The 25,756-nt window shown below is 41.5% G+C and overlaps 1 protein-coding gene across 1 annotated transcript; it reads right to left on the bottom strand.

The window, feature by feature from the left end:
- Positions 1 to 783: 783 nt before the first annotated feature.
- LOC142471383 (olfactory receptor 11A1-like) lies at positions 784 to 1,755 on the bottom strand. The gene has a single exon (XM_075578191.1). It carries the CDS (start codon positions 1,753 to 1,755, stop codon positions 811 to 813), a length of 945 nt encoding a protein of 314 aa, XP_075434306.1. The 3' UTR covers positions 784 to 810.
- Positions 1,756 to 25,756: the final 24,001 nt, after the last annotated feature.

Below are 25,756 nucleotides of genomic sequence, written 5' to 3'. Positions count from 1 at the left end.
AGTGAAGATGTTATTTTTACCGCTTTGAACACAACCCGACAGAATTGACCTACTGTAGTTTATCTCATGCTACTCAAAATATGTTTGCAGCCTTATACTGAAACATTTCCACAGAGCTGTCTGGATCTCCTTGTTCCTCAGAGTATAGATGATGGGATTGAATAATGGGGTGATGACTGTGTACAAAAGAGAAATTATTTTCATTAAAGTCAATGACTGTCCTTTGGATGGAACCACATATTTAGCAATCAGTGTCCCATAATATGAGCAAACAACGGCCAGGTGAGAGCTACAGGTGGAAAAGGATTTCTGTCTCCCAGTAGGGGATGATATCCTGAGGATGGTGAGGGAGATACAGACATAAGTCACAATGATGAAGATGAATGGGAGAATAACACAAGGAATGCCTATAAAAGATAATACTGTTTCCGCAATGAATCTGTTTGAGCACAAATGTTCTAAGAGTGGGGTTAAATCACAGAAGAAATGGTCAATGACATTGGGGTTACATAACTGAAATGAACAAACCAAAATAACCATATTTAGTGTTACCATAAAACCTACGAACCAAGACCAGGAAACCAATTGACAGCAAAGCTTAAAATCCATAATTTTCACTATTGCTTGAGATGAAAAATGGTGCTGAAATACCTTCATTGATGCATATTTTCCTAAATGTCTGCTGTAACAGCAAAACTACAGTTTATAAGAGGTATCCTTTCTGCAATTACTATATCTTTCAGTGAAGATGTTATTTTTACCGCTTTGAACCCAACCCGACAGAATTGACCTACTGTAGTTTATCTCATGCTACTCAAAATATGTTTGCAGCCTTATACTGAAACATTTCCACAGAGCTGTCTGGATCTCCTTGTTCCTCAGAGTATAGATGATGGGATTGAATAATGGGGTGATGACTGTGTACAAAAGAGAAATTATTTTCATTAAAGTCAATGACTGTCCTTTGGATGGAACCACATATTTAGCAATCAGTGTCCCATAATATGAGCAAACAACGGCCAGGTGAGAGCTACAGGTGGAGAAGGATTTCTGTCTCCCAGTAGGGGATGATATCCTGAGGATGGTGAGGGAGATACAGACATAAGTCACAATGATGAAGATGAATGGGAGAATAACACAAGGAATGCCTATAAAAGATAATACTGTTTCCGCAATGAATCTGTTTGAGCACAAATGTTCTAAGAGTGGGGTTAAATCACAGAAGAAATGGTCAATGACATTGGGGTTACATAACTGAAATGAACAAACCAAAATAACCATATTTAGTGTTACCATAAAACCTAAGAACCAAGACCAGGAAACCAATTGACAGCAAAGCTTAAAATCCATAATAGCAGAATAACGCAATGGGTGGCAGATGGCCAAGTATCTATCATAAGACATCACTGTAAGGAGCAAACATTCAGCCACTAATGAGACAGCACCGATTAAATATTGAGTGATACAGCCAATGAGAGAGATAATGCCCCCTTCTGCCATTATTACGTATAGCATGTTAGGCACAATATCTGTGGTTAGCAAGATGTCAGACAGGGACAGGTGACTGAGAAAGAAGTACATGGGCGTACGGAGCTGGTGACTGGTTGACACCAAGACAATGATCAGGAAATTTCCAGCTAAGGTGAAAATGTATAACAGAAGGAAGACAAAGAAGAGTAAGATCTTGAAGTTGTGAGTGGTTGGAAATCCCAGAAGCAGAAATTCTGTAACTGTGGTCTGATTCCCCCGGAGCATTGTGGGATGTTAGAGGAAAAGGAGATCTTCATATTAAATATCAGTTCTTGTGCTGCAAGAAGAAAGAGTTTATTCATACATATAACACATAAAAGCCTTGATATATTATTGATACATAAAGTACACTATGCTTTATTGAACTTTGTATAATATATATATACTAGCTGAGAGACCCGGCGTTGCCCGGGATGTAATGTTCCCGTTCCTCTCTCTCCTCCCCCCTCTCTCTGTTTGTCCCCCATTCACATCAATCCAGTCCCCCCCCTCCCTCCCTCCTTTACAGCTTCATGTAGCATGTGTGCGTCAGTCACTGTGTGTTTGCTCGCGCGTCAGTGAGTCTGAGGCAGAAACACAAACACACACAGACTGACTGACGCACACACAGTCAGTGTGTGCCTCAGTCAGTGTGTGCGTGCGTCAGTCAGGCTTTGTGTGCGCGTCAGTCAGTGTGTGCGTGCGTGCGGCAGTCAGTCAGTGTGTGCGCGCGGGGCGTCAAAGGCAGGGGGGGGCGTCAAAGGCAGGGGGGGGCGTCAAAGGGAGGGGGGGGCGTCAAAGGGAGGGGGGGGGCGTCAAAGGGAGGGGGGGGGCGTCAAAGGGAGGGGGGGGCGTCAAAGGGAGGGGGGGGGCGTCAAAGGGAGGGGGGGGCGTCAAAGGGAGGGGGGGGGGCGTCAAAGGGAGGGGGGGGGCGTCAAAGGGAGGGGGGGGCGTAAAAGGGAGGGGGGGGGCGTCAAAGGGAGGGGGGGGGCGTCAAAGGGAGGGGGGGGGGCGTCAAAGGGAGGGGGGGGCGTCAAAGGGAGGGGGGGGCGTGAAAGGGAGGGGGGGGCGTGAAAGGGAGGGGGGGGGGGCGTGAAAGGGAGGGGGGGGGGGCGCCTCAAAGGCATGGATTCCTCCCCCTGCATTTCCTGCAGTGGACAGGAGGGGGGGGGCAGTGGACAGGAGGGGGGGGGGCAGTGGACAGGAGGGGGGGGGCAGTGGACAGGAGGGGGGGCAGTGGACAGGAGGGGGGGGCAGTGGACAGGAGGGAGGGGGCAGTGGACAGGAGGGGGGGGGCAGTGGACAGGAGGGGGGGGGGCAGTGGACAGGAGGGGGGGGCAGTGGACAGGAGGGGGGGGGGCAGTGGACAGGAGGGGGGGCAGTGGACAGGAGGGGGGGGCAGTGGACAGGAGGGGGGGGCAGTGGACAGGAGGGAGGGGGCAGTGGACAGGAGGGGGGGGGCAGTGGACAGGAGGGAGGGGGCAGTGGACAGGAGGGGGGGGGCAGTGGACAGGAGGGGGGGGCAGTGGACAGGAGGGGGGGCAGTGGACAGGAGGGGGGGCAGTGGACAGGAGGGGGGGGGCAGTGGACAGGAGGGGGGGGCAGTGGACAGGAGGGGGGGGGCAGTGGACAGGAGGGGTGGCAGTGGACAGGAGGGGGGACAGGAGGGGGGACGCAGTGGACAGGAGGGGGGACGCAGTGGACAGGAGGTGGGGGCAGTGGACAGGAGGGGGGGGCAGTGGACAGGAGGGGGGGGCAGTGGATAGGAGGGGGGGGCAGTGGACAGTGACACACACACACACACACACACACACACACACACACACACCTCAGTTGATGCGCCCTTTCTCAGTTCCGTTTGGCGCCGGAGGTGGGGAGCGACACCTACCTGTACTTCCGGGTGCCGCCACCGTCTGACTCGGCGCCGCGAGGGAGGAAGGGGGTCCGCCATCTTACGCGCCGCGTGGCAGCTGCGGGAAGCGAGGTGATTTGGAGCGGGGAGGGGGGAGAGGTGATTTGGAGCGGGGAGAGGTGATTTGGAGCGGGGAGAGGTGATTTGGAGCGGGGAGAGGTGATTTGGAGCGGTGAGGGGGAGAGGTGATTTGGAGCGGTGAGGGGGGAGAGGTGATGCCGCTGGGGAGGGGGAGAGGTGATGCCGCTGGGGAGGGGGAAGAGGTGATGCCGCTGGGGAGGGGGAAGAGGTGATGCCGCTGGGGAGGGGGAAGAGGTGATGCCGCTGGGGAGGGGGAAGAGGTGATGCCGCTGGGGAGGGGGAAGAGGTGATGCCGCTGGGGAGGGGGAAGAGGTGATGCCGCTGGGGAGGGGGAAGAGGTGATGCCGCTGGGGAGGGGGAAGAGGTGATGCCGCTGGGGAGGGGGAAAAGGTGATTTGGAGAGGGGAGAGAGATGTGTGTGTGTGTGTGTTTTATTAATTTTTTTGGACCTTTGGCCCGTCACTCCGCCTCAGGCCAATGAGAGGTGTGGGGGGCGGGCCAAGGGGGTGGTGTGAGTGTGTGAGGCCAATGAGAGGTGTGCGGGGGCGGGCGGGCCAAGGGACCAATGAGATTGCCGCTAGGGACACCGGACATCCAGCAGGCAGGCATGCATGCAGGCAGGCAGGCAAACATACAGTGCTTTCACTAATATAGTATAAGATATATGTATATAGGAAAGAATGACCTAGGCACAAATCAACAGGGCAAGAGAAAAAAAGAACATCATAGGGCAGTATATCTATGCAATTCAGATGATTAATTGGTAAGACATGCACTTACTCTTAATATAGCAAGTAACAGCCTTTAATCCACTCAGGGATTCAGGAACTCTGCATTCAAAACTTGTATGTTTCTGTCTGTGGTCTTTATTTCTTCAGGATCGTTGATTACACTGTGTCCCAACAGCAATCGCGGTGTATCTGTATTTCAGATTGTACCTGACAGATAGCTCTCGTAAAGAGAATAGGTAGGGAATAAAAAAGGAAAAACAGGAATAGTGTAAAACCTTTTAATAAAATGTAAAAAAAATAAAAAACTCCTTCCGTGAGTTAAATATAAGCAGTTGAGAGTAGTAGCGAGTCTCTCACACTCGGTGATCGGAGAACGCTGGTTACCAGCACAGTTCACTCGGGCGGTTACTTCCGCATCACGTGGCCCGGCTCTCGCGAGATTCTGTCTCTGATGTTAAAGATACACTGCCTTGGCTCCGTGGTGGGAAATCAATCTCTCGGCGTGTCTCTCACTGCTCCTAAAAACGCCTGCCCTACGTGTTTCTCCAGTTCGGCTTCGTCAGGGGCTGCTGTCACTTACTAATCCCTACCTGGGGTTTATATATATATACCTTTCGTGACTGATTGGCTGATAAAGAAATGGGCTAATTGACATTTTAAACCATTAATGCACAGTATTTGATTTGTCAATCAAAAACTTGATCTTAGAGAAAGTTATGTATCACATATATATAAACATCTAATATTACACCATAATGATGTAACAGTATGAGGGACATAAGAATGGACATATGATTAACACATAATGTTAATTTAATGTTAAGCTGTTATAATAAACTGGAACTACGCTACTAATTCCAGTAAGAACCCATAATTTAATCAGAAAAAGGTTTGAATTAAGTATTATGATATGAGATCCTATATACTGAAGTATATTTAAAAATGTTAACCCCATAATGAATTATATATTTAATTACCTACTTTATGGGAATATCCTTAAAAAACGTTGATCAAAATAGGTCATTGTATTACACATATCATTTAAAAGAGGACAATGGTGTCACAAATTGAATGAGGGGGATCATATATTAACCTTTCATTGACTGAGTGAGAGTTTTGGAGTTCAATCGTCAAAAATCCTATTACATTCATGTCTAAATATACAACCAAAAATAGTTGTTATTAAGTTGAAATTAGCATTAAATGGATGCTATTAAGCCACATAAAGAGTATAAAGGAAAGTTTACTTGTTTTTTTAACATTATATCATATATTACGTCATATACCAGTAAATCTGTTGTTAATCCCAATATGTTAACACATTCGTACATTCGAATGTACGTACATTCGTATTTTATTATAAATATATAATTCAGTGTAATGGAATGAAGTATATAATTTACATTTTTATCATTGTGTCCCTACCTATATTATTAGATCTCAATTTTAATCTAATGTATTTATGTATAATTTTGATTTAAATTATATACACACCCGTGATGATAATAAATATAATACCTTAACATTTAAACACTTAGTATTATCCAAAAATATAAATCTAATGTGACTTCTAAAACTTAATCTAAACATTTAGTATATATCAAACATCATACTTCATCTATAATTCGACCTATATAATTACATATTGGTTTTCTATTATACATTTAAATTTATCACGAAAGGGACACATATACAGTACATTCATATATATAATATTAACCCGCAGTGAGATTTACAGATGTTGCCTGCGTCATTGTTTTCTCTGGTGGGATATGTTGAGATATGATGTGATATGTTGGGATATGATGTGATATTTTGGGATACTGTTTGTTGATATATGATGTGATATGATATGATATGTTGGGATATGATTTGATATGTTGGGATATGTTGAGATACTCTTTTCTGTCACTGCAACTGAATATTAACATCCACTGCAACCAGATATCCCTCTTACAAACACTGTATATAATATTTTGTTGTATTTCTGCCGTACTCACCCTTCTTTGCTTACTGAATCATATTGTAACTATGGGATATTCTGAGTTATAACTGTATATGTTGGGTTATCTTTAGGAACAATACGACTGGCTACATCTGTAGCAGTATATAAAACAGGGGAACAGGGAGAGGAGGAGAAGCTCCCGCATCAGCTTAGAAGTAATACACATTTATATAGTAGTAGTAGATATCATCTGGTGCAAAAAGGGATGTAGGGATGAGTACGCTTTATCAAGATAATGGAATAATGTAACATGGGCATTGGCTGGTTTTCTTTACAGTCTCACTCGTTAATAATGAAGTTGCATTTTGGGCTGTAATACGATCCCTATTGTTGTATATGCCCTGTACCACATCTGTAACTTTCAGGACACATATCAGTGCTGGATATCATTTTCTTAGTGTAATTATACCTTGCCTACTTTATGGATCATTTCCCCAATCACCTGCTAATAATGCTGTATGAAAACTTTCTAAATAAAAAGTATATTCAAATACAGCACACGGTTAATAACCTTTAGCCGGAAAATTACTTTTGGCTATTTAATCTTAAAGGAATGATACCTTTTGGTATGAAGGAAACATTTAATTTGGGAGTATTTTATGAACCTGAGTACAAATACACTCATTATGGTAAAAATGATTCTAACTGGGATTTTTCAATGATGTTCATGTTTTCTACTACAAATTAATTTGATGGTTTATTAGTTTTTATTGCTTAGGGTAGTGATTACCGAACTACATTATTCTTTAGTGAAACAATTTGTAACAAGGGGGCATTGCAAAGTTTCCCATCTGCAAAACTGGAGAACAACTGTGCTATAAAGGACGGGAAACTTCTGAACGTGATGCGATATTTCCTACATCTGTTGCACTTTTTTGCACAAGTTTTGCTCTAGTTTTGATCCTCGGATAAGCAATTAAGTTCCAAGAGAATAATTTTTAGATGCAATACAAGGGATACAACTGGTGCAAAAAAAAATACTGTCCCATTTTTAGTACCCCACAGTAAAATAATATTGTTCAGCCAATCCTAAATTCCCTACATGTTACAAGCTGGGGTTATCTTTCTCCTGTGCTACTCACATAGATGCAAAAAGAAAAGACTTACTTTTAATTATAATAATACATCTGAGTGAGAGTTTTGTAGTTCAATCATCATAAATCCTCTTCATGTCTAAATATACAGCCCAAAATAGTTGTTATTAAGTTGGAATTAGCATTAGATGGATGCTATTAAGCCACATAAAGAGTATAAAGGAAAATGTACTTGTTTTTTTTACATTATATCATATATTACGTCATATACCCAGTAAATCTGTTGTTAATCCCAATATGTTAACACATTCGTTGGAATCCAATATTTTATTATAAATATATAATTCAGTGTAATGGAATGAAGTATATAATTTACATTTTTATGATTGTGTCCCTACCTATATTATTAGATCTCAATTTTAATCTAATGTATTTATGTATGATTTTGATTTAAATTATATTCACACCCGTGATGATAATAAATATAATACCTTAACATTTAATCACTTAGTATTATCCAAAAATATAAATCTAATGTGACTTCTAAAACTTAATCTAAACATTTAGTATATATCAAACATCATACTTCATCTATAATTCGACCTATATAATTACATATTGGTTTTCTATTATCCATTTAAATTTATCACGAAAGGGACACATATACATTCATATATATAACTTTGAGTACATAGTATTAACCCGCAGTGAGATTTATAGATGTTGCCTGCGTCATTGTTTTCTCTGGTGGGATATGTTGAGATATGATGTGATATATTGGGATATGATGTGATATTTTGGGATACTGTTTTTTGGTATATGATGTGATATGTTGGGATATGTTGGGATATGATTTGATATGTTGGGATATGTTGGGATATGTTGAGATACTCTTCTCTGTCACTGCAACTGAATATTAACATCCACTGCAACCAGACATCCCTCTTACAAACACTGTATATAATATTTTGTTGTATTTCTGCCGTACTCACCCTTCTTTGCTTACTGAATCATATTGTAACTATGGGATATTCTGAGTTATAACTGTATATGTTGGGTTATCTTTAGGAACAATACGACTGGCTACATCTGTAGCAGTATATAAAACAGGGGAACAGGGGGAGGAGGAGAAGCTCCCGCATCAGCTTAGAAGTAATACACAATTATATAGTAGTAGTAAATATCATCTGGTGCAAAAAGGGATGTAGGGATGAGTACGCTTTATCAAGATAATGGAATAATGTAACATGGGCATTGGCTGGTTTTCTTTACAGTCTCACTCTTTAATAATGAAGTTGCATTTTGGGCTGTGATAGGATCCCTATTGTTGTATATGCCCTGTACCACATCTGTAACTTTCAGGACACATATCAGTGCTGGATATCATTTTCTTAGTGTAATTATACCTTGCCTACTTTATGGATCATTTCCCCAATCACCTGCTAATAATGCTGTATGAAAACTTTCTAAATAAAAAGTATATTCAAATACAGCACACGGTTAATAACCTTTAGCCGGAAAATTACTTTTGGCTATTTAATCTTAAAGGAATGATACCTTTTGGTATGAAGGAAACATTTAATTTGGGAGCATTTTATTAACCTGAGTACAAATACACTCGTTATGGTAAAAATGATTCTTACTGGGACTTTTTAATGATGTTAATTTTTTCTGTTACAAATTAATTTGATTGTTTATTAGTTTTATTGCTCTTTAATGAAACAATTTGTAACAAGAGGGCATCGCAAAGTTTCCCATCTGCAAACCTGGAGCACAACTGTGGTATAAAGGAAGGGAAACTTCTGAACGTGATGGGATATTTCCTACATCTGTTGCACTTTTTTGCACAAGTTTTGCTCTAGTTTTGATCCTCGGATAAGCAATTAAGTTCCAAGAGAATAATTTATAGATGCAACACAAGGGATACAACTGGTGCAATAAAAAATACTGTCCCATTTTTAGTACCCCACAGTAAAATAATATTGTTCAGCCAATCCTGAATTCCCTACATGTTACAAGCTGGGGTTATCTTTCTCCAGTGCTAGTCACATAGATGCAAAAAGGAAAAAACTTACTTTTAATTATAATAATACATCTGACTGAGACATCAACTATTAACCCGCTATGTAGTATTGTTACTCAATTGTATATGAGTACTTAACACCCAGCTCTGAAAGAGATTAGTTTTCTCTACTTACCATAGGTCTTTTATTCCATTTCCAGATAGAGTTTTATTTCTCTCCATGTCCTGGAAATAATATTTATCAGCAGCAAACGCTCAGAACTATGAAACGGATGTTCATAGGAAGAGGAGTGTGTAGGTGATAGGGTTTCTCTCCCCCATTGCAGTGCAGCCTTTCCCAAGACAAGCTCTGCATTAAACCTGTGCTGCATCTCTGACCTCTTATACATGCTCACAATAGGGAGGGGAGTCTTTGTGGTGTTGGAACATTACGGAGAATTCCACAAAGACTCATTAGGAAGAGGTTTCTGGGGAATAGCACAACTTGGCATGTGACAATCTGTTTATTCATATAGTGACACCAAAATACAGAGCATTTTAGAGAGTTAGAAAAGAGACAATACTTGGAGATAATATACAAAATTACACAAGTGTGTTAAACAGAAAATTAACCGAAAGACATTAGTGTGTCCCTTCCCCAGAGAACTTACAATCTAAATTGGTAGATGGTAGATTTACAGAATACAATCTGAGAAAATGCATTTGAACCATATTTTAGGGGACAAGTAGGGAGCTATGATTAGCCAGATAGTGCTCTATAGTAGCTATTAACCAATTTTATGTTCAATACAGGTATAGGGATCACTATCTGGCCAGTCATAGCCCCCTACCTATTGACCAAAGTAATTTTATTCTGCAAAGTATTCGTCTTTTTGTGAGTCATAATTCTGTTTACTTTGAAGGGGAATTATTTTTTTACAGAAGTGGTACAATGGGTACCAAATTCTCAACCACTACGCAAATCTTTTTAAAAGATCAACTTTCATACAATCCTAAGATTCTTTTTGGCCTGGATGTAATGTTCTGTTTAACCCCTTCCAGAAAAGAGCTAATCACTTTGTGAAGTCTGGAAGGGGCAAAACTATATGAATTGGGGAACAGGGACTGTAAAATAAAAAGAACAGCTTTATTCCCTTGGTTAGCATGTTCCCACACAGTAAGCAAGCCAGTATGTCATTTATGGCATTTCTCCGCGTGCAGACCCAGTTATTCACTTAGCTGGGCTGCAGGCAGAGAAATGCCAGGTTGTGACAAAAGCTGGGGGTGGCTAAGTACATGGACAATGGTGAGTGGGGAAGGGCTGATAACCAGGTCAAGGGACGGGCTCTCAGCAGGCAGAGCCTTTGTTCCTCCGAGACGCCGTTGCGCCAACCCAACAGGAGGTATGGGGCTGGCTAAGGGAATAGTTGCTGGGTCTGAGTCCCGTAGGCGTGATTCCCATTGGCTAGTTTGTATTTTCCACTCGCCAGCAGTTCCCTCTCGTGTGGAGGTCCAGGGTGCCTAAGCTGTCCCCTCCTATTATTGGTGCAGCCGGGTGAGCCCTCATCCTCTGATTGGCTGCAGCCTCATGATCCACACTCTGATTGGCCTTCGTCTCCTGCTCCAAAAAAAGTATAGTAGACAGAGCGCTATGTAAGGAGTGTGTCCGATCAGAGAACCAGAAGAGTTTGGGAGTTGATCTGAAACAGGGCTGGCGGGATTTTTGAAAGTGCTTTGTGTGGAATAGCACTGAGAAGCCATAGAATATTCTGTACAGATCAGGTCTTCTGAAGCAGGTCCATGCACCTACAGTAGTTGAGGCTAGATTGAAAACAAGAGAGGGTAACAGATTTAACAAATTGTACCGCTAAGAGACCCAATGGATACATAAACTTAATACTATTTGGCTTTGACTTATCATCCTTTATTTAGAAATAAATTCCCCCATTTTGTTCAGCCTTCTTACTATATCGGTATAGAATTAGATATATTATTATTTTCATGTATTATGGGGCCTATGCAGAGAGCAGCGAATTTTAAAATTGGCGAATTTATTAAAAAGTAGCTTTTTTGGAGAGTTTTAATCTCCATATGCAGTAAAGTGCGAATTCTGCTATGTTTAACATGGATGCGTGTGGCGAGTTTAAATTGGCGAGATGCGCGCTTCAGAAATGTGTTAAAACAAATTCGCGCCTTTTTTTTTCCCTTTGCAATGGCCGCGAGCGGCAGTTTTTTTTGGCGAGGCAAAACGGAGACAATCGCGCCATTTTATTGGCGCGAACAGCCGCTAGATGCCGTTCGCGCCTCTCTGCATACGGATATTTTTAAAACTGGCGAGATTGAGGTTCTCGCCAGCCGCGAGGCGAGTTTTACAAATAGAAAATAAAAATTGGCGCGTTTTTCGGAACTCGCCATTTTCTGCTGCTTTCTGCGCGATTTTCTCCAAAAAATGGCGAATTTCGAAATAGCGCTGCTCTCTGCATAGGCCCCTTAGTGTTTAATGGCTGATTGAATAGGGTTAAATTGAAACCCATAGTATACAGGAAGACATATAGTCCAATTATCGGTGCAACAGAAATAGTTCACAGGTAGATAATGTCATCAGCCATTTTCTTAAATTTCCCTTTTAATGTGAGCAATTCATGTTAATCCTTGGAGTATAATGATGTACATAAGTATGTACTTTGCTCAAATGTAATAGCATAGACAGTATTCGTTAGTATTGATTGCCTATAGCTCATAATATAGTAGTTGCCTCCATTATAGGCTTAAATCATTAAGTGTGATTTAGGGAGTACTGGGGAGGCACAACAACCCAATGGTAATGTGCACCCTTTTCACCACCACACTTAGATATGACTACTTAGAGCATAAGGGTTACATAAATCTATCTGGTACTATGAAACTCCAGAGGTAACTCACTGTTAGTTGAGGTAGAGGCTCTGCAGAACATGCATCCAATGTTGATTTAAACAGAAGCTCATCTGGGAGCGTGCATCCAGCTTGATAGTAGATAATAGCAAAAAGTAACCTCATGAAAGGATAAGCGGAGCATCTCTCATGAGGTTACTTTTTGCTGTTAAATTGAAACCTTTATAAAAAAAAACTCCAAGAGGGATAGAGCATTAACACTCCTTAGGAAGCGGCTTATGTCTTGCGAAACCCATGGAGATAGTAGAGTAAGTAATAGAGCTGCTGCCAACAGCTGATCATGTTAGGTACAGCAGCACCAAGCAGAGTGAAATGGTCCTGAGCCGAGTGACGTCATCCACCGACTCCACCTCCGACATCACATTGACAACGGACCAAATGGAGTGGGACACTAGAGCGCTGTGGAGAGCAGAGGACACTGCAGGCTGCCAGACAGCAGGGACCCTGTGCTCACAAGCTGACATCCAGACTTTGTTTGATAATTGCATTTTAGGTGTTAGTCAGTGTACCTTCATCTTTTAATTTTTACCATTTACATTTTCACACTTTGAATTCTTCTATATTCTATGTCACACCTTGCTGATGTTTTTTTTTAAATATTGCCTTATACAGTATGTGATTATTTTATATGACATTTAATATGAAAATACAGATGAATAAAAAAATCACTATTGTGGTGTTCTGTGTGTTTTCTGCACCCTTTGTCTCATTGTATCTTTAGATCACAAGAGGTTCAGGAACACCTCCTGAAAAAGATTGCACCATAAACCGATTAGTCTGTAATTTGAACTCTCTATACCTTGATTCAGAGAACCATTTAGTGTTCTAGTGCAACAAGGTTAACCCAACTGAGAGTATTGATGTGTTTTGGGAACTGTCGTCCAAGTAACACACATAAAAAAAAGTCTAAAGATGACTACACCTAGAACCGGGTATTTATAAAGAGACGGTGGTTACACTTGGGGAATTGTTCACCTTAAGTGATTTAGCATTCTTTTCTTCTCGGTTCTACTGAAGATAGTTATGTGCATAGAGAGATTTAAAAGAATTTCTAATATTAACTCCTAGGTAGGGAATGAGAATGTCTGCAACCAGAAGTTGAAATTTAGAGATTTTAGTTTTCTATATCTTTAGTCATACAGTATTTAAACTGAGGGCCATTGATTTGATGTGGTTGATTTTGAACCCTGATATTTTGCTATATCGGTCTAGCACTTGAAAAAAAATTTGCAAAGAAGTGAGAGGTCTCGATAATGTCAGGAATACATAATTGGCAAACAAAGATTGTTTAAAGTCCACACTGCCTTCCCAGTTTCAGTATTCAGATAAGCTCTAATCAGTGCTACCATTAGCTTGATCAAGAGCCTTGTCACGTAACATTAGCTATAAGGAAAACCCTGGACATGGATCCCAAACTCCAAAGCCTAGCAGCGGGTGTTACATATAGTGCATTAATCGCAGTCACGATTTTTTCTGCTTCTAATGACAGCAGCAGTGCTCGGGTCTTAGGGACTCTAGTATTGTGGTTAAGGTCGACTGCCCTCTTAATATTATCTGGGGCTTATCTCAGAGGGATGAATCTGACCTGATCATAATGAATCAATTTGACTACTGTAGATACAGATTCAAACGAATGAACTGTACAGTATTTTAACAAAAAAATTGGTATATAATAATTGGATAGATTCATAGTTTACAAATCAACATTTATTCTAAACATTCAAGGGATCTACATGATCTTAATGATAATCTCCTCTTTCTTATTTATTGATATATCTATATATATATTGTGAATGGCTCTATTCTGGGTACAGATAGCTAGAGTAAGGGGGGGGGGGAACCTTATCCTCTGCTCTTGGGACCTCATTTTATTGGGACTTGTTAAGACTTTAATCCAGTGGTCCCAAATCTTATAGAAATTTTTGGGGTGGTTTGGTTGAGAATGGCGGTTAATTTTTCCACTAACATTACTTCATTCATTTTGTTAGCAAGGTGAGCCATCGAGGGCAGATCAATCTTCATCCAAGATGCAGTTGTTACACATCTGGCTGCTGTAAGGATATGTGAAAGGAGCGATCAGCAGTGTGAGTTTAGAATTTAAATAGGTTTTGATAATAGCATTATTACTGGGTCTTTCGGGATCTTAATCTCCAGAGCTGATTCTATGAGACTGGTAACCCAAGACCAGAATGTTTTCATGACTGTACATGTCCATAAAATATGTGATAGTGACCCTACTTCGTTAAGCCCTCCAGCAGAGATTAGAGGCTTTGGGGTAACAGGATTTTTATCTGGTTGGGGTCATGTGCCATCTAAATAGTATCTTATAGATGTTTTCTTTTATTGTTGAACATATTGAGGTCTTAGAGGCTCTTCCCAAGATATCAACCCAATCCTCCCATGGGATCACCATTTGGAGGTCTGTTTCCCTTTACAACATATAGTTATGTGGTGGTGGCCCTTCAGTAGTAACAATGTCATATGGGCTTTGGAATTGCACAGGTTCTCAAATGACGTTTGGTTTGGGAACTTCAGATTACGGGAAAGAGAATACAGAAAATGTCTCAATTGGAGATATTCCAGATAATGGCTTTGCGATAAAGAAATTGTATCTCTCTGTCCCATAAATTCCATATCCCTGTCCTTGTCTAGTAAGTCTTGACAGAGGTCAGATCTTTGTCTTTCCACTGTTTAAAGGTGGGGTTTGGATACCTGGTAGAAAATCTGGGTTCTGGGAAAGAGGAGTAGACCTTGAGGGGATAGAGGAGAGGTCAAATTTTTGCCTCGACTTGCTCCATATTTTCAGGGTAAAATTAACAGCAGGGGTATTCAGCATTTAATTAGGGCTATCCTATTTTTGGCACCATAGAAGAGCCGGGAGAGACCTTGCATGACAGGGTGTTTTTGATATCCACCTAACACTTTGCACCCTTATCAAACTGCCATGATGGAATTTGTCTCAAATGTGTGGCTTTGTAATATCTGAAAAGGTCAGGAACAGCCAGCCGTCCATCTCGTTTCGAGGACAATAATACCGATCTGGAAACACGAGGAATTTATCGTTCCAAATGAATTGTGAAAAATCTATTTGGTAAATCTTTTAATAAATTGATGTGGATAGATACTGGTAGGGTTTGGAAATATTATAGAATGTTGAGTAAAATATTAATTTTAATTGAAGAGTTACAACACTGCCATGAGATTTGGTGATTGTTCCAGGTACTAAGCTCTTTTTTGATTTTGGAAAAGAGTGCTATATACTTTCTGTCAAACAAGGTATTGTAATCTTTAGTCAAATTGATACCCAGATATTTAAGACATGAGTCCTTCCATTTACAGTATATTGAATATTGGAATGAGTAGGTTTAGCTCATCTGGTGGAATAGAAATGCTAAGAGCTTTCGATTTACTTGTATTGACTTTATAGCCGGATATCTTGCCAAAATCTAACAAAGTTATGTGGAGTCAAGGGAGAGAGATCACGGGTTCTGTAAGGGTTAGACTCCCATCATCTGCAAAAAGTGAGAGTTTATATGTTTGCTGACCTTACTGTATTCCTCTACTATCCGGGTTTTGTCTTATCTTACGAAAGGGGACATCCACTGTTGGATGTGGAGATGAATGGCATACCAGAGGTGTTGGGCAGTCAGTGAGGAAGGTTTAAGGTGGGAGAGGGCTGAAATCCTTGAGCAGAACGCAAGAGTCGGGATGGTGTATAGTGAGAAATTAGGGCTGAGATGTAAGAAGGAGCAAAAGAGTGTAAAGTTTTAATAGAGAAGAGGAGAATTGAGTTTGTGATACAGAATTTGATAGGAAGCCAGGAGAGGGATTTCAGCAGTGGAGATGCTGAGACAGATTTAGGAAAGAGTAGAGTGATTCTTGCAACAGCATTTAGGAAAGATTGTAAGGGAGACAGGTGAGAGGCCGGAAGGCCGGACAGCAAGAGGTTACAGAAGTCGAGACGGGAGAGATTTGGGGCCTGTGTCAGAGTTTTGCTGTCAAGCAACAGAGGAAAGTGCGAATCTTTGAAATACTGCAGAATAAACAACAGACTTTGGCTACCCTTTGAATGTGAGAGGAGAATGTGAGAGAGGAGTCGAGTGTGACCCTAGGCACTGTGCTTGGTCTACTGGTTGAATGATAGTACTTCCAAAAGAAATGTGAAAGGAGGTAGTAGGGCCAGGTTTGGGAGGAAGTATGAGGAGCTCTGTTTTTGCCATGTTAAGTTTAAGTCAGCGGAGGGCAATCCAGGATAATATAGCAGAGAGACATTCAGAAACTTTAGTATCGAGAAGTCAGGGAGCGCAGACACCAGGATAAATATAAAAGGAAAAAAACATAACACAAATAATAGTGCAATACTGTATGATTGAGGGATGGTAAAACTAAAATGGGAACATGGAAGGTGGACAGAAATGAAAATTGCTACAAAGATGGATAAAATAACAAATGGGTTTAGTAGGTAAACATCATGGAGCACACAGATGCAGTGGGAACTTACAAGAAAGCTCCAGAAATCAGGCAATGGAAATACAGCACAGTCAGTGTCCATTGTGGGAGGTAAAAAAACTGTAAGTGGTGAAACTGCTGCAGGGGGTCAAGCTGCGCCGACGATTCCTCCACTGCACGCCACCACAGAACTTCCGGGTTTGATTCTCTCACTTTGTCTTCCGCACCATGTGACTGCGTCACACTGCGGACACAACGGGCTTCTATTGGCACAGGAACCAGAGACTCAACGCAAGGGCACTTCTGCGTTTCACTGGCAGCTTCGTCTAGATTCTTTGGTACCTGTCAGGGGTTGGCCTGCACAATAAGCAGAAGCACAATCAATCGGAAGTTGTATGTGATGTCATTCTTCCAATCAGCTGCCTGCATCATTTCCACCAATGGTGGTGTGGATTGCTCGATGTTGAACCTATCATCCTCCAAAGGGGCGGGGCTAAAGTCCGACATATCACACAAATACCTATAGTAATAATTTTAATGAAACACATATACATTACAATTATTACTATTAATACTATTGTTCCTGTGCCAATAGAAGCCCGCTGTGTCCGCAGTGTGACGCAGTCATGTGGTGCGGAAAACTAAGCGAGAGAATCAAACCCGGAAGTTCTGTGGTGGCGTGCAGTGGAGGAGTCGCACAGCTTGACCCCTTGCAGCAGTTTCACCACTTACAGGTTTTTTACCTCCCACAACGGACACTGAGTGTGCTCTATTTCCATTGCCTGATTTCTGGGGCTTTCTTGTAAGTTCCCACTGCATCTGTGTGCTCCATGACGTTTACCTACTAAACCCATTTGTTATTTTATCCATCTGTGTAGCAAATTTCATTTTTGTCCACCTTCCATGCTCCCATTTTAGTTTTACCATCCCTCACTCATACAGTATTGCACTATTATTTGTGTTATGTTTTTTTCCTTTTATGTTTATCCTGGTGTCTGTGCCCCCTGACTTCTCGACACTGCAACTAGTTAAGGATCTACAAGGAAGATCCATTGAAGGTTGAGCTGCAATTGAACACTGGTTGTATATTTTCATTTTAATATTTTTATTTCAATTTTATTTGTTGATTTATTACAGTTTGCAATTCCCCCCACCTGAAACACCCTCAGGAGCGCCTGGTGATTTCTGTGTTCTTGCATTCAGAAACTTTAGTCTGTACAGCTGGTGTAAGGTCAGGGTTTGAAATGTAAATGTGTTTGTCATCAGCATAGAGGTGATATTTGAACCCATGAGATGTGATTAGGTCACCTAGAGCAAATGTGTAAAAAGAAAGGAGAAGAGATCCCAGAACATAGCCCTGGGGTACTCCCACAGAGAGATTGATAGAGGAGAAGGAGAAGGAGAAGGATTATTCATCGCGCAAAACAAGGTAATGAAATACATTGTAATCTATTTGGCATGGATTCGCTTACACAAAATGGAACACAGAGAAAAATACAGAGAAAAATACACACTAACTGGGGATCTGGGGTCAAAAACTAGGTTCAGGGAACCTAGGTTCAGGGAACTCTAAATAAGAGTTTTACCATGACCGGAACTTAACACGGAATCTCCTGGGACCCAAATTGGCATGAAGTTCTGCATGCCACAGCTCCCTTCTCTTCTGAGAACTTGGACTTTCTTGATCGCGAGTTACTCTAAATGCCTGGAATTAAAATTGGCATGAAATCCCAGCTGTGTTCGCTACAATCGTTTTTGAGAACTTGGACGCAAAAGTCGGGACTTAGACTGCAGCAGGCAGGCTTTTCAGGCTTGAAACCAAAACCGGTTGCCTTGCTATTCAGGCAAGAGGAATTTTGAAAAGCCTGGCCGTGCTCTAACAGCAGAGAACACTGAATCTGATTGGCTCACAGATTATTATAGTATTCTTAATTTAATTCACAAAACTCAGCAACCAATCAGAGCGTGGGAACTTTCCCAAGCAGCCAATCAGAGCCATGCCGGCTAGAAAAGCTGGGTCAGCAGGAAATATGAAATTGAAATTGCCAGGAGACATGCGCAAGCCGGCCACCTCTCTCCATGGCTATCTCAATGCTCAGGTTCCACCTGTTCTAGCAAAGCAATTGGCATTCCGGAGGACTGCCATTGATCTCTGGACCTGGAACTCCACCTTTCCCTGCTGACCAAATGCTGTTCCCACCTCTGGGCATCCTGTGGCTGCTTTGAATTCCGATGTCCAGCAGACTAACTGACGCCTATGGGTTAGCCCTGGCAGTCTGTTTGGACTTTGATTCCAAAAGACCCCAAGCACATTACCTTACACCCCGCAAGTATCTATGTGCCTCCAGGTGGTCCCCACTTGTGTCCAGGGGGCCTCTATGGTGTCCCCAGGTGGTCCCTGTGGGTGTCTGGGGGCCCCAATGGGGTCCCTGGGTGGTCCCAATTGGTGTCTGGGGTCCTTTGTGGTTCCTACGGGTGTTTCCCACGGGTATCTATGGTCCCTCGACTGGTCCCCGTGGGTATCCCCTGTGGATGTCTGGGGGTCTTCAGGTTGTCCCCGGGGTTGTCTGGGAGCCTCAGGTGGTCCCCGTGGGTCCACACTGCCTGCAGTAGTAATCCTGTTGCAAAAAATTATTATGGCATACAATGCAATAAATACACCTTCCCTCCCCCTCAATGCAGCATACAGTATAGTAATGGCCAAAATAACTATTACCCAGATATGGATAATAGATCATTTGCCCATTATTTAATAAAACATTAGCCAGCCAGCAGAAATAAAGTAAATAAACCTTTCTACTTATCCCTGCCATCATGAAGGGCATCCTCGTCAGCATATTGCAGGGTCATGTCCTCCATTGCCAGAAAAAATACAATAAATAATACAATCTAATCTATTCCAATACTTCACGCACACATCTTAACTCAATTTAGGGTTTAAAAAGCACACATTCCATAATCAATCTGACCCTGATGAAGTATCTTCTTGATACAAAACGTATAGGAAAGGAAATAGATTGTGTGCTATTTTTAAATACTTTATCTATAAATATCTATATATCTATACTTAGCATTTTTTTGCCTCTGTGGTTTTCTTGATACTATTTGCTCAAACCAATCTGAATGACTACAGCTGCAGCTCCAGGTCGGGTGTGTGAACCTTCTGCCATCTCCCCTGCAGTGTCACGTTACCGCGGAAGCGATGAGCGGGTGCATTCCCTATCCAGTGTTGATCTGAGCCAGACGCAGGACGGACATATACCAGCAGTGATGAGAAAGGCGTGGAGTGCTATCAGGAGCTGACCTTACCTGCAATTTTTGGAATGTGAGCTGCCTATACCGACGAGCCAAGAGCTAGTGCATTCTTTGGGCCTCATGCAGTAAGCACCAAAAAGCAATTTTTTGCCATTTTATCACCAATAATGCCTCTCCGATTCAATAAACGCCGATAAGCTACAAAAATCGGCATTTTTTCTTGCCGAAAAAAACTTTTCGGCAGCCAGGTGCCAATAATCCATTTTTCGGCACATATCTGCACTTTTTGAAACCCGCTCAATTCTAGTAGCCCCGATCAGCTTTTTGCTGCTGATCGCTGCTCTAGAATTGAGATTTTCAGGCCAATCTGTCCCGCCAACTAAATTTGGCAAGTTGGTGGTGAAGAAACATCGGCAAGGACGACACTTAGAAAAAATCAGGCCTTTTTCCTGCCTCAGATTGGGGGTTTCTGGAAAATACCCATTAATATCAGCACCGAAGCCCCCCGGCATGCATCCGAGGCATTAAAAATGCATTTACAGCATTACTTAGTTACCTTAGCGGCTAACCGCTTAGGCATTGAAGGGGTTAACCAGCCGTGCCATGTTTATTGTGGGTAACGGGGGGTGGGTGAAGGGGGTATTTTGCCCTTGGTGGCTGTTTAGGACTTGCGCGGGATGGGGGGGTGTTGCGGGTGGACTTAACCCCTTCATGACCTTAGCGGTTAATACTGCTAAGGTCATGAAGGGGTTAACCCCTCCCACAAGCCCTAAACACACACCGTTGGGGCTAATACCCACTTCACCCACACCCGCTACCCACAATAAAAATAATACACACACAACAGCGCCACAAAAAGTAAATAAATATATATATATATATATAAATATATATATATATATATATATATATATATATATATATATATATATATTACACCAACAACCCCTATACCCCCTAACAAACAGTACATGTATGACATTTTTGGGATGCACAGCAATGATACTATAGGCCAGCAGTAGCCCTTGGGTGTTCCCCGCAGATATCCCCGCGGGCCTGCAGTACCAATTCTGTGCCCCCAATAAATAATTTAAAAACACATAAATACTTATAAATAAATACCACCCCGCCCCCTAACACATACAGTACAGTAATGGGCAAAATTACTATTATCAACATATGGATAATAGTGCATTTGCCCATTTAAAATACATAAAGCACAATAAATACAATAAATACATATTGCACTCACCCTATTCCGACTGCCACGATGAAGGCCATCCTCATCTCCATCACCGTTTATGCCCCTCTCTGATGCTGCAAAACATAAACAAGAATAACAAAAGCCAATGTAATGTCCCCTAACTCCTTAATCACCGTAGCTGTTATTAACCACTATAGTCATTAAAGGGTTAACCCACCCTCACCCACCACTCGGAAGGCCTGTACACCCTCCCCCACTACCCACCCTGTGAGGCCTAACAACCCTCAACCACTACCCACCGGGAGGCCTACCCACCCTGGCAAGGGGACAATACCCGTTCCCCCTCGCCCGCTACCCACAATAAACAGGACTATATTTAATAAAAAAATACATAACCCCCTGTGCCCCCCCATAAATACATGGTTTATTCTATTACATACAGGGTTAATACCCCAGTCCCACGGGAGACCCCGGTGGTCCTGGCAGTGTCCGCAGGCCCCACAGTGGCCCAGCAAAGGGTTTCACACAGGGTCTGGTTGTCTATGGGTGGGGTCTCCACAGGTAGACCCGTGGGGTTTGGGGGGCCCCGGGTCAGCCCCACAGGTGTCTGAGGGTCTTCGGGTTGTTCCTACAGGTCCGCGGGGCCCCCACAGATGTATACACAAGGAATATACACAAAAAACGGAGAACGGCAAGTATGCTAGGGGGGCAACGTTTTGAGGGACTACCTCTTCATCTGGCTCATTCCCCCTGGACCAAAAGGTCCCAGAGGTACTTCCCTAAGCCTCCCTTCCCCTATAACTGGTCAAATCAGACACCCCTGAAAATAGATAGCAAACATACAGTAGGCTAAATACAGCTAAACAGCTAATAGCAGGGCAGCAAGAATCCACTAAAGTCAATGCCAGTAGTTCAAGTACCACAAGAATACTTGCCGTTCTCCGTTTTTTGTGTTTATTCCTTGTGTTTCATGTTTTTTCCCCTTTTCCTTAGAACCCCTCACTTTGTGACATGCCCATTTGTGATACTGGTTTCTGCAAACACATTTGATTTATTTCTGGTTCGTTTTATTATTAAATGTTTATTCTGCATTACAACTGTTTTCATCATTTAGCTATTAGACAGTGAGTGCTGGTACTTACGTAGATTTGTTAGCACGATACAGGGGAATAAGGGTCCCCTTTTGTTCTGTGCACCCTGCAATTGCATAAATTTAACACTATCAGAGTGCTGTCTATCGTCCCCTTTAACCTCTTATGAATGCAATTCAATTTCTTTCATGACTCGTAGGAATTACACAAGGGCTAGTTACATCTAGGAGCAATACACTGCAGAATCAAACATTACAGATTATACACGAATAAAACAGATAAGCATTCATACAAGCAAACACTCAAAATGCCGGTTATGCCAAAAAGGAGGTGATGATAGTCTGTCTTCATATAGCCTGAGCCACACACATTATCTCAATCTTCACAGTCCTCTCTTTTTATTCTTAAAACAGTCTTTTAAGGATAATTTCAGACAAAACTCCAGAATCGTTGCGTTGGCCTGGAGGGTCCAAATTTGCATGACTTTGATAGTTCTGGAAACTCACAGAGCTGCTGGCTATCATATCAGCCAGGTTGGTCTTTCTGCCATCATCTTCATCTGTATTCCATTGAGGAGGACTGACTTTTCTTTCTGAGATTGCATCTTCCGTAGTGTCATCTGTGATCAGCAGCATGGCCTGGGTAGAGGGTGTTACACACCTTTGCAGTATGGATTTACTGCACATGACACAGTCATACAAAACAATCAGAACTGCAAACACACAGACAAATCCATTCATCAGTTTCGCTTTTAGGAAACAAACCAATTTGGTAATTCCTAACGGATCCCATTTCTCATCTCCACCTTTCCATAAACTATCCTGTATCTCTGCAATCTTCTCTAGCTCATGCTAAATCTTACCACTTTGATCTCTAATAAAAACACAACATTGCTCTTTTACGAGGGCACATACGCTAAAATATAGTCCAGAGCCATTCTATTCTGTAGGGTCATTAATCTAATCTGTACCTGTTCCTGGCTAAGTAAGTTAATGGATGAAGTTGTATGATTTAGGACATCATCCAGTACATCTGTAAGTACATTGAGCCTGTCATATAGCAGCCCAACTCCTACATTAGGAAATAAGCTAGCCCAAAATTGTTCTTTCCATAGACTACTTTTCAACCCCTGTGTGTTGGAAGTGGCTCTGCAATTCCTGATCCTGCCAGTGGGTAATTCTTTAGTCATTGTAAAGGCAGGTACAATTGTACCTAGATAGCAAGACCCCGTCCAACCACATGGTAATACTCTGTAGGCCCATAAATTGATTGTTGTTCCCAGTGTAATTTCCACCTACAGGAACCTCGTTTACCAGTGGAATTCGGTTTAGAAGTTTTGAAAAGTTCCCTGTAAACAAATTCAAATAAACATTTCATTTTTTTAAATTCGGCATTAGTGTAAGGTATCCCTACTCAAGGGGTTAAATGTAATTCTCTCTTACGTCATTGGGGGCCACTAGAGAATGGCAGGGATTCATTGTATATATTCCCTTGTGACCCATTAACCTGTGTAGCATTGTGCGAGATTATATGATTGTCTGCAAAATGATGTGACCACAAAACAATAAACATTACAAATATTTCAAAACTGATCATCCCTTGTCATCATCTGGATGGCGTAGGCTTATCTTGCCTAGCGGGGCATACATCTTAAAAACACACTGTAAAGCATAAAAATAATATTGAGTCCTGAAAAAACAAATTGTTCGTTTAAGACCGGGCCTTGATAATACTGAGTCCTGAAAAAACAAATTGTTCGTTTAAGACCGGGCCTTGCCTGAAGTTTTAATTCCTCGGTGGTTAAATGTTCTAGGATTATTGTGCCTAGATACACCAACTGTTGGTCAGTGGTCAGGGAAAACCCGTCAAAACACAGGCTTGATGATTCTTTGTCTTTGTTAGCTGTTTACGGTGGTGCCGGCACTTTTTTTCTTGCGATGATGCTGTTTTTTATTTTCATTGGTAGAATGTATAGACTGCACCTAAGTTTGGAGAGACTTAAACATTTCATTAATAAAAGCACAAGGAGAGCGCTTTTAGCCACTATAATTTAGTATCTGCACAATATCAGCACAAATTTTTTTTTTCACCACTGTCTTGGCATCCGCATATAAAATAAACACAAAAACACCTTGCTCACCAACTACAAAAGAAAGAAATCAACGGTGTATAGGGAAGTATCGTAAGAGAACACTGATAAGTGACAAGAGGTTGTCACTAAAAGTCCCTAAAGCTTGCACTCATTTTAAACAGTAAAATATACATAAAGTACCAGTTAATATCAAATTATTACAGACCAAATTGGAAATATCCACATAAACCTAACTATAACACAACTAAAACGTATACAACTTTTTTACAAGCTAAAAACTGATGAAATGCATAAAATGACAACTAATAAACCATAAATAAAAGAGTCCCCATGTGAACGAAATGGACAGGATACGGTAAACAAAAATGCTAGTAATGAACCCGAGTGTAAAGCCTTATCAGAACATGAGGGGCCAGTGTCCATAATATACTAACAATGCTAATTAGCTTCACCACAAAACACTGCAGAGTAGCAGCTTACCACATTAATACTTACTTTCCAAACAGGCTCAAAATATAGCTATCCAATAGTTATGCTGGAAAATGTTGATATGTGTAGCAATGAGTAGACAGCACTAAACACAACACAGTATGAATGGAGTCATATCGGCAAGGAATGCTCGATATAAATTATCCTCTCTTTTGTTCATATGCAAATCCTATGCCATGTGAACAATATACGACATAAAGGATGATGGTATTTAAAACATCAGCAGCTTGAGATTTAAATATATATATATACAATGAATTTGACAATAGCTACTGCTTAAAAAATAAAGTCTGGATTGCCTACAGTTGCATTCTTTAAAATGAGAGGCTATAGATCAGGGTTCATATTGAGACACCTTTTGGAGGGAAAGGAGAGGTAATGGTTAAAGTTATAAAAAAATAAATCACATATTCAGTTAACTTTATAGGAAAAATTATTTCATATCTGACTTAATGCTTACTCGTTTATATCGTACGCTTTGTGAAGTACTGAGTATACTTTTGAAACTATTCAAATACGGAAATACATATTAAATATTATTGTATTATTAATAAAACAATTATAACAAATAGAATTAAAAACATGTCCTAATTAGAACAAATAGAATTGAAATGTGTTTACTGGTTTCTGCGTAGAGGTAATTTGGATACTGCATGTGGGGATTGTAACCCCTTCTTGTAATAATTCCTCCATAATAGGGGCTATGCCATCTAAAGCATTTCTGCTGAGTGGGTATTGGCCAATTCTGGGGAGGGCAGCGTTGGGAAATAATTTAACCCGTACTGGTGCAGCAGACCAGACATACCCAGTACTGCTGCTGGGAGACGCCCATAAACTATGAGTTATTTATCCTAAAATGGATACAAAAAAACAGAAAGCACAATAAATAAGCATAATTTCACACTTCTCTGATACAGAGCAAAATGAACTTTACAAAAAAAAAGATAAAAAACCCAAAACAGACCTGTTTG

The sequence above is a fragment of the Ascaphus truei genome, chromosome 20 (genome assembly GCF_040206685.1).
Source record: "Ascaphus truei isolate aAscTru1 chromosome 20, aAscTru1.hap1, whole genome shotgun sequence".
Lineage (NCBI taxonomy): Eukaryota > Metazoa > Chordata > Amphibia > Anura > Ascaphidae > Ascaphus > Ascaphus truei.
Note: the sequence above shows the minus strand (reverse complement) of the source record. Positions and strands in the feature narration are given on the sequence as shown.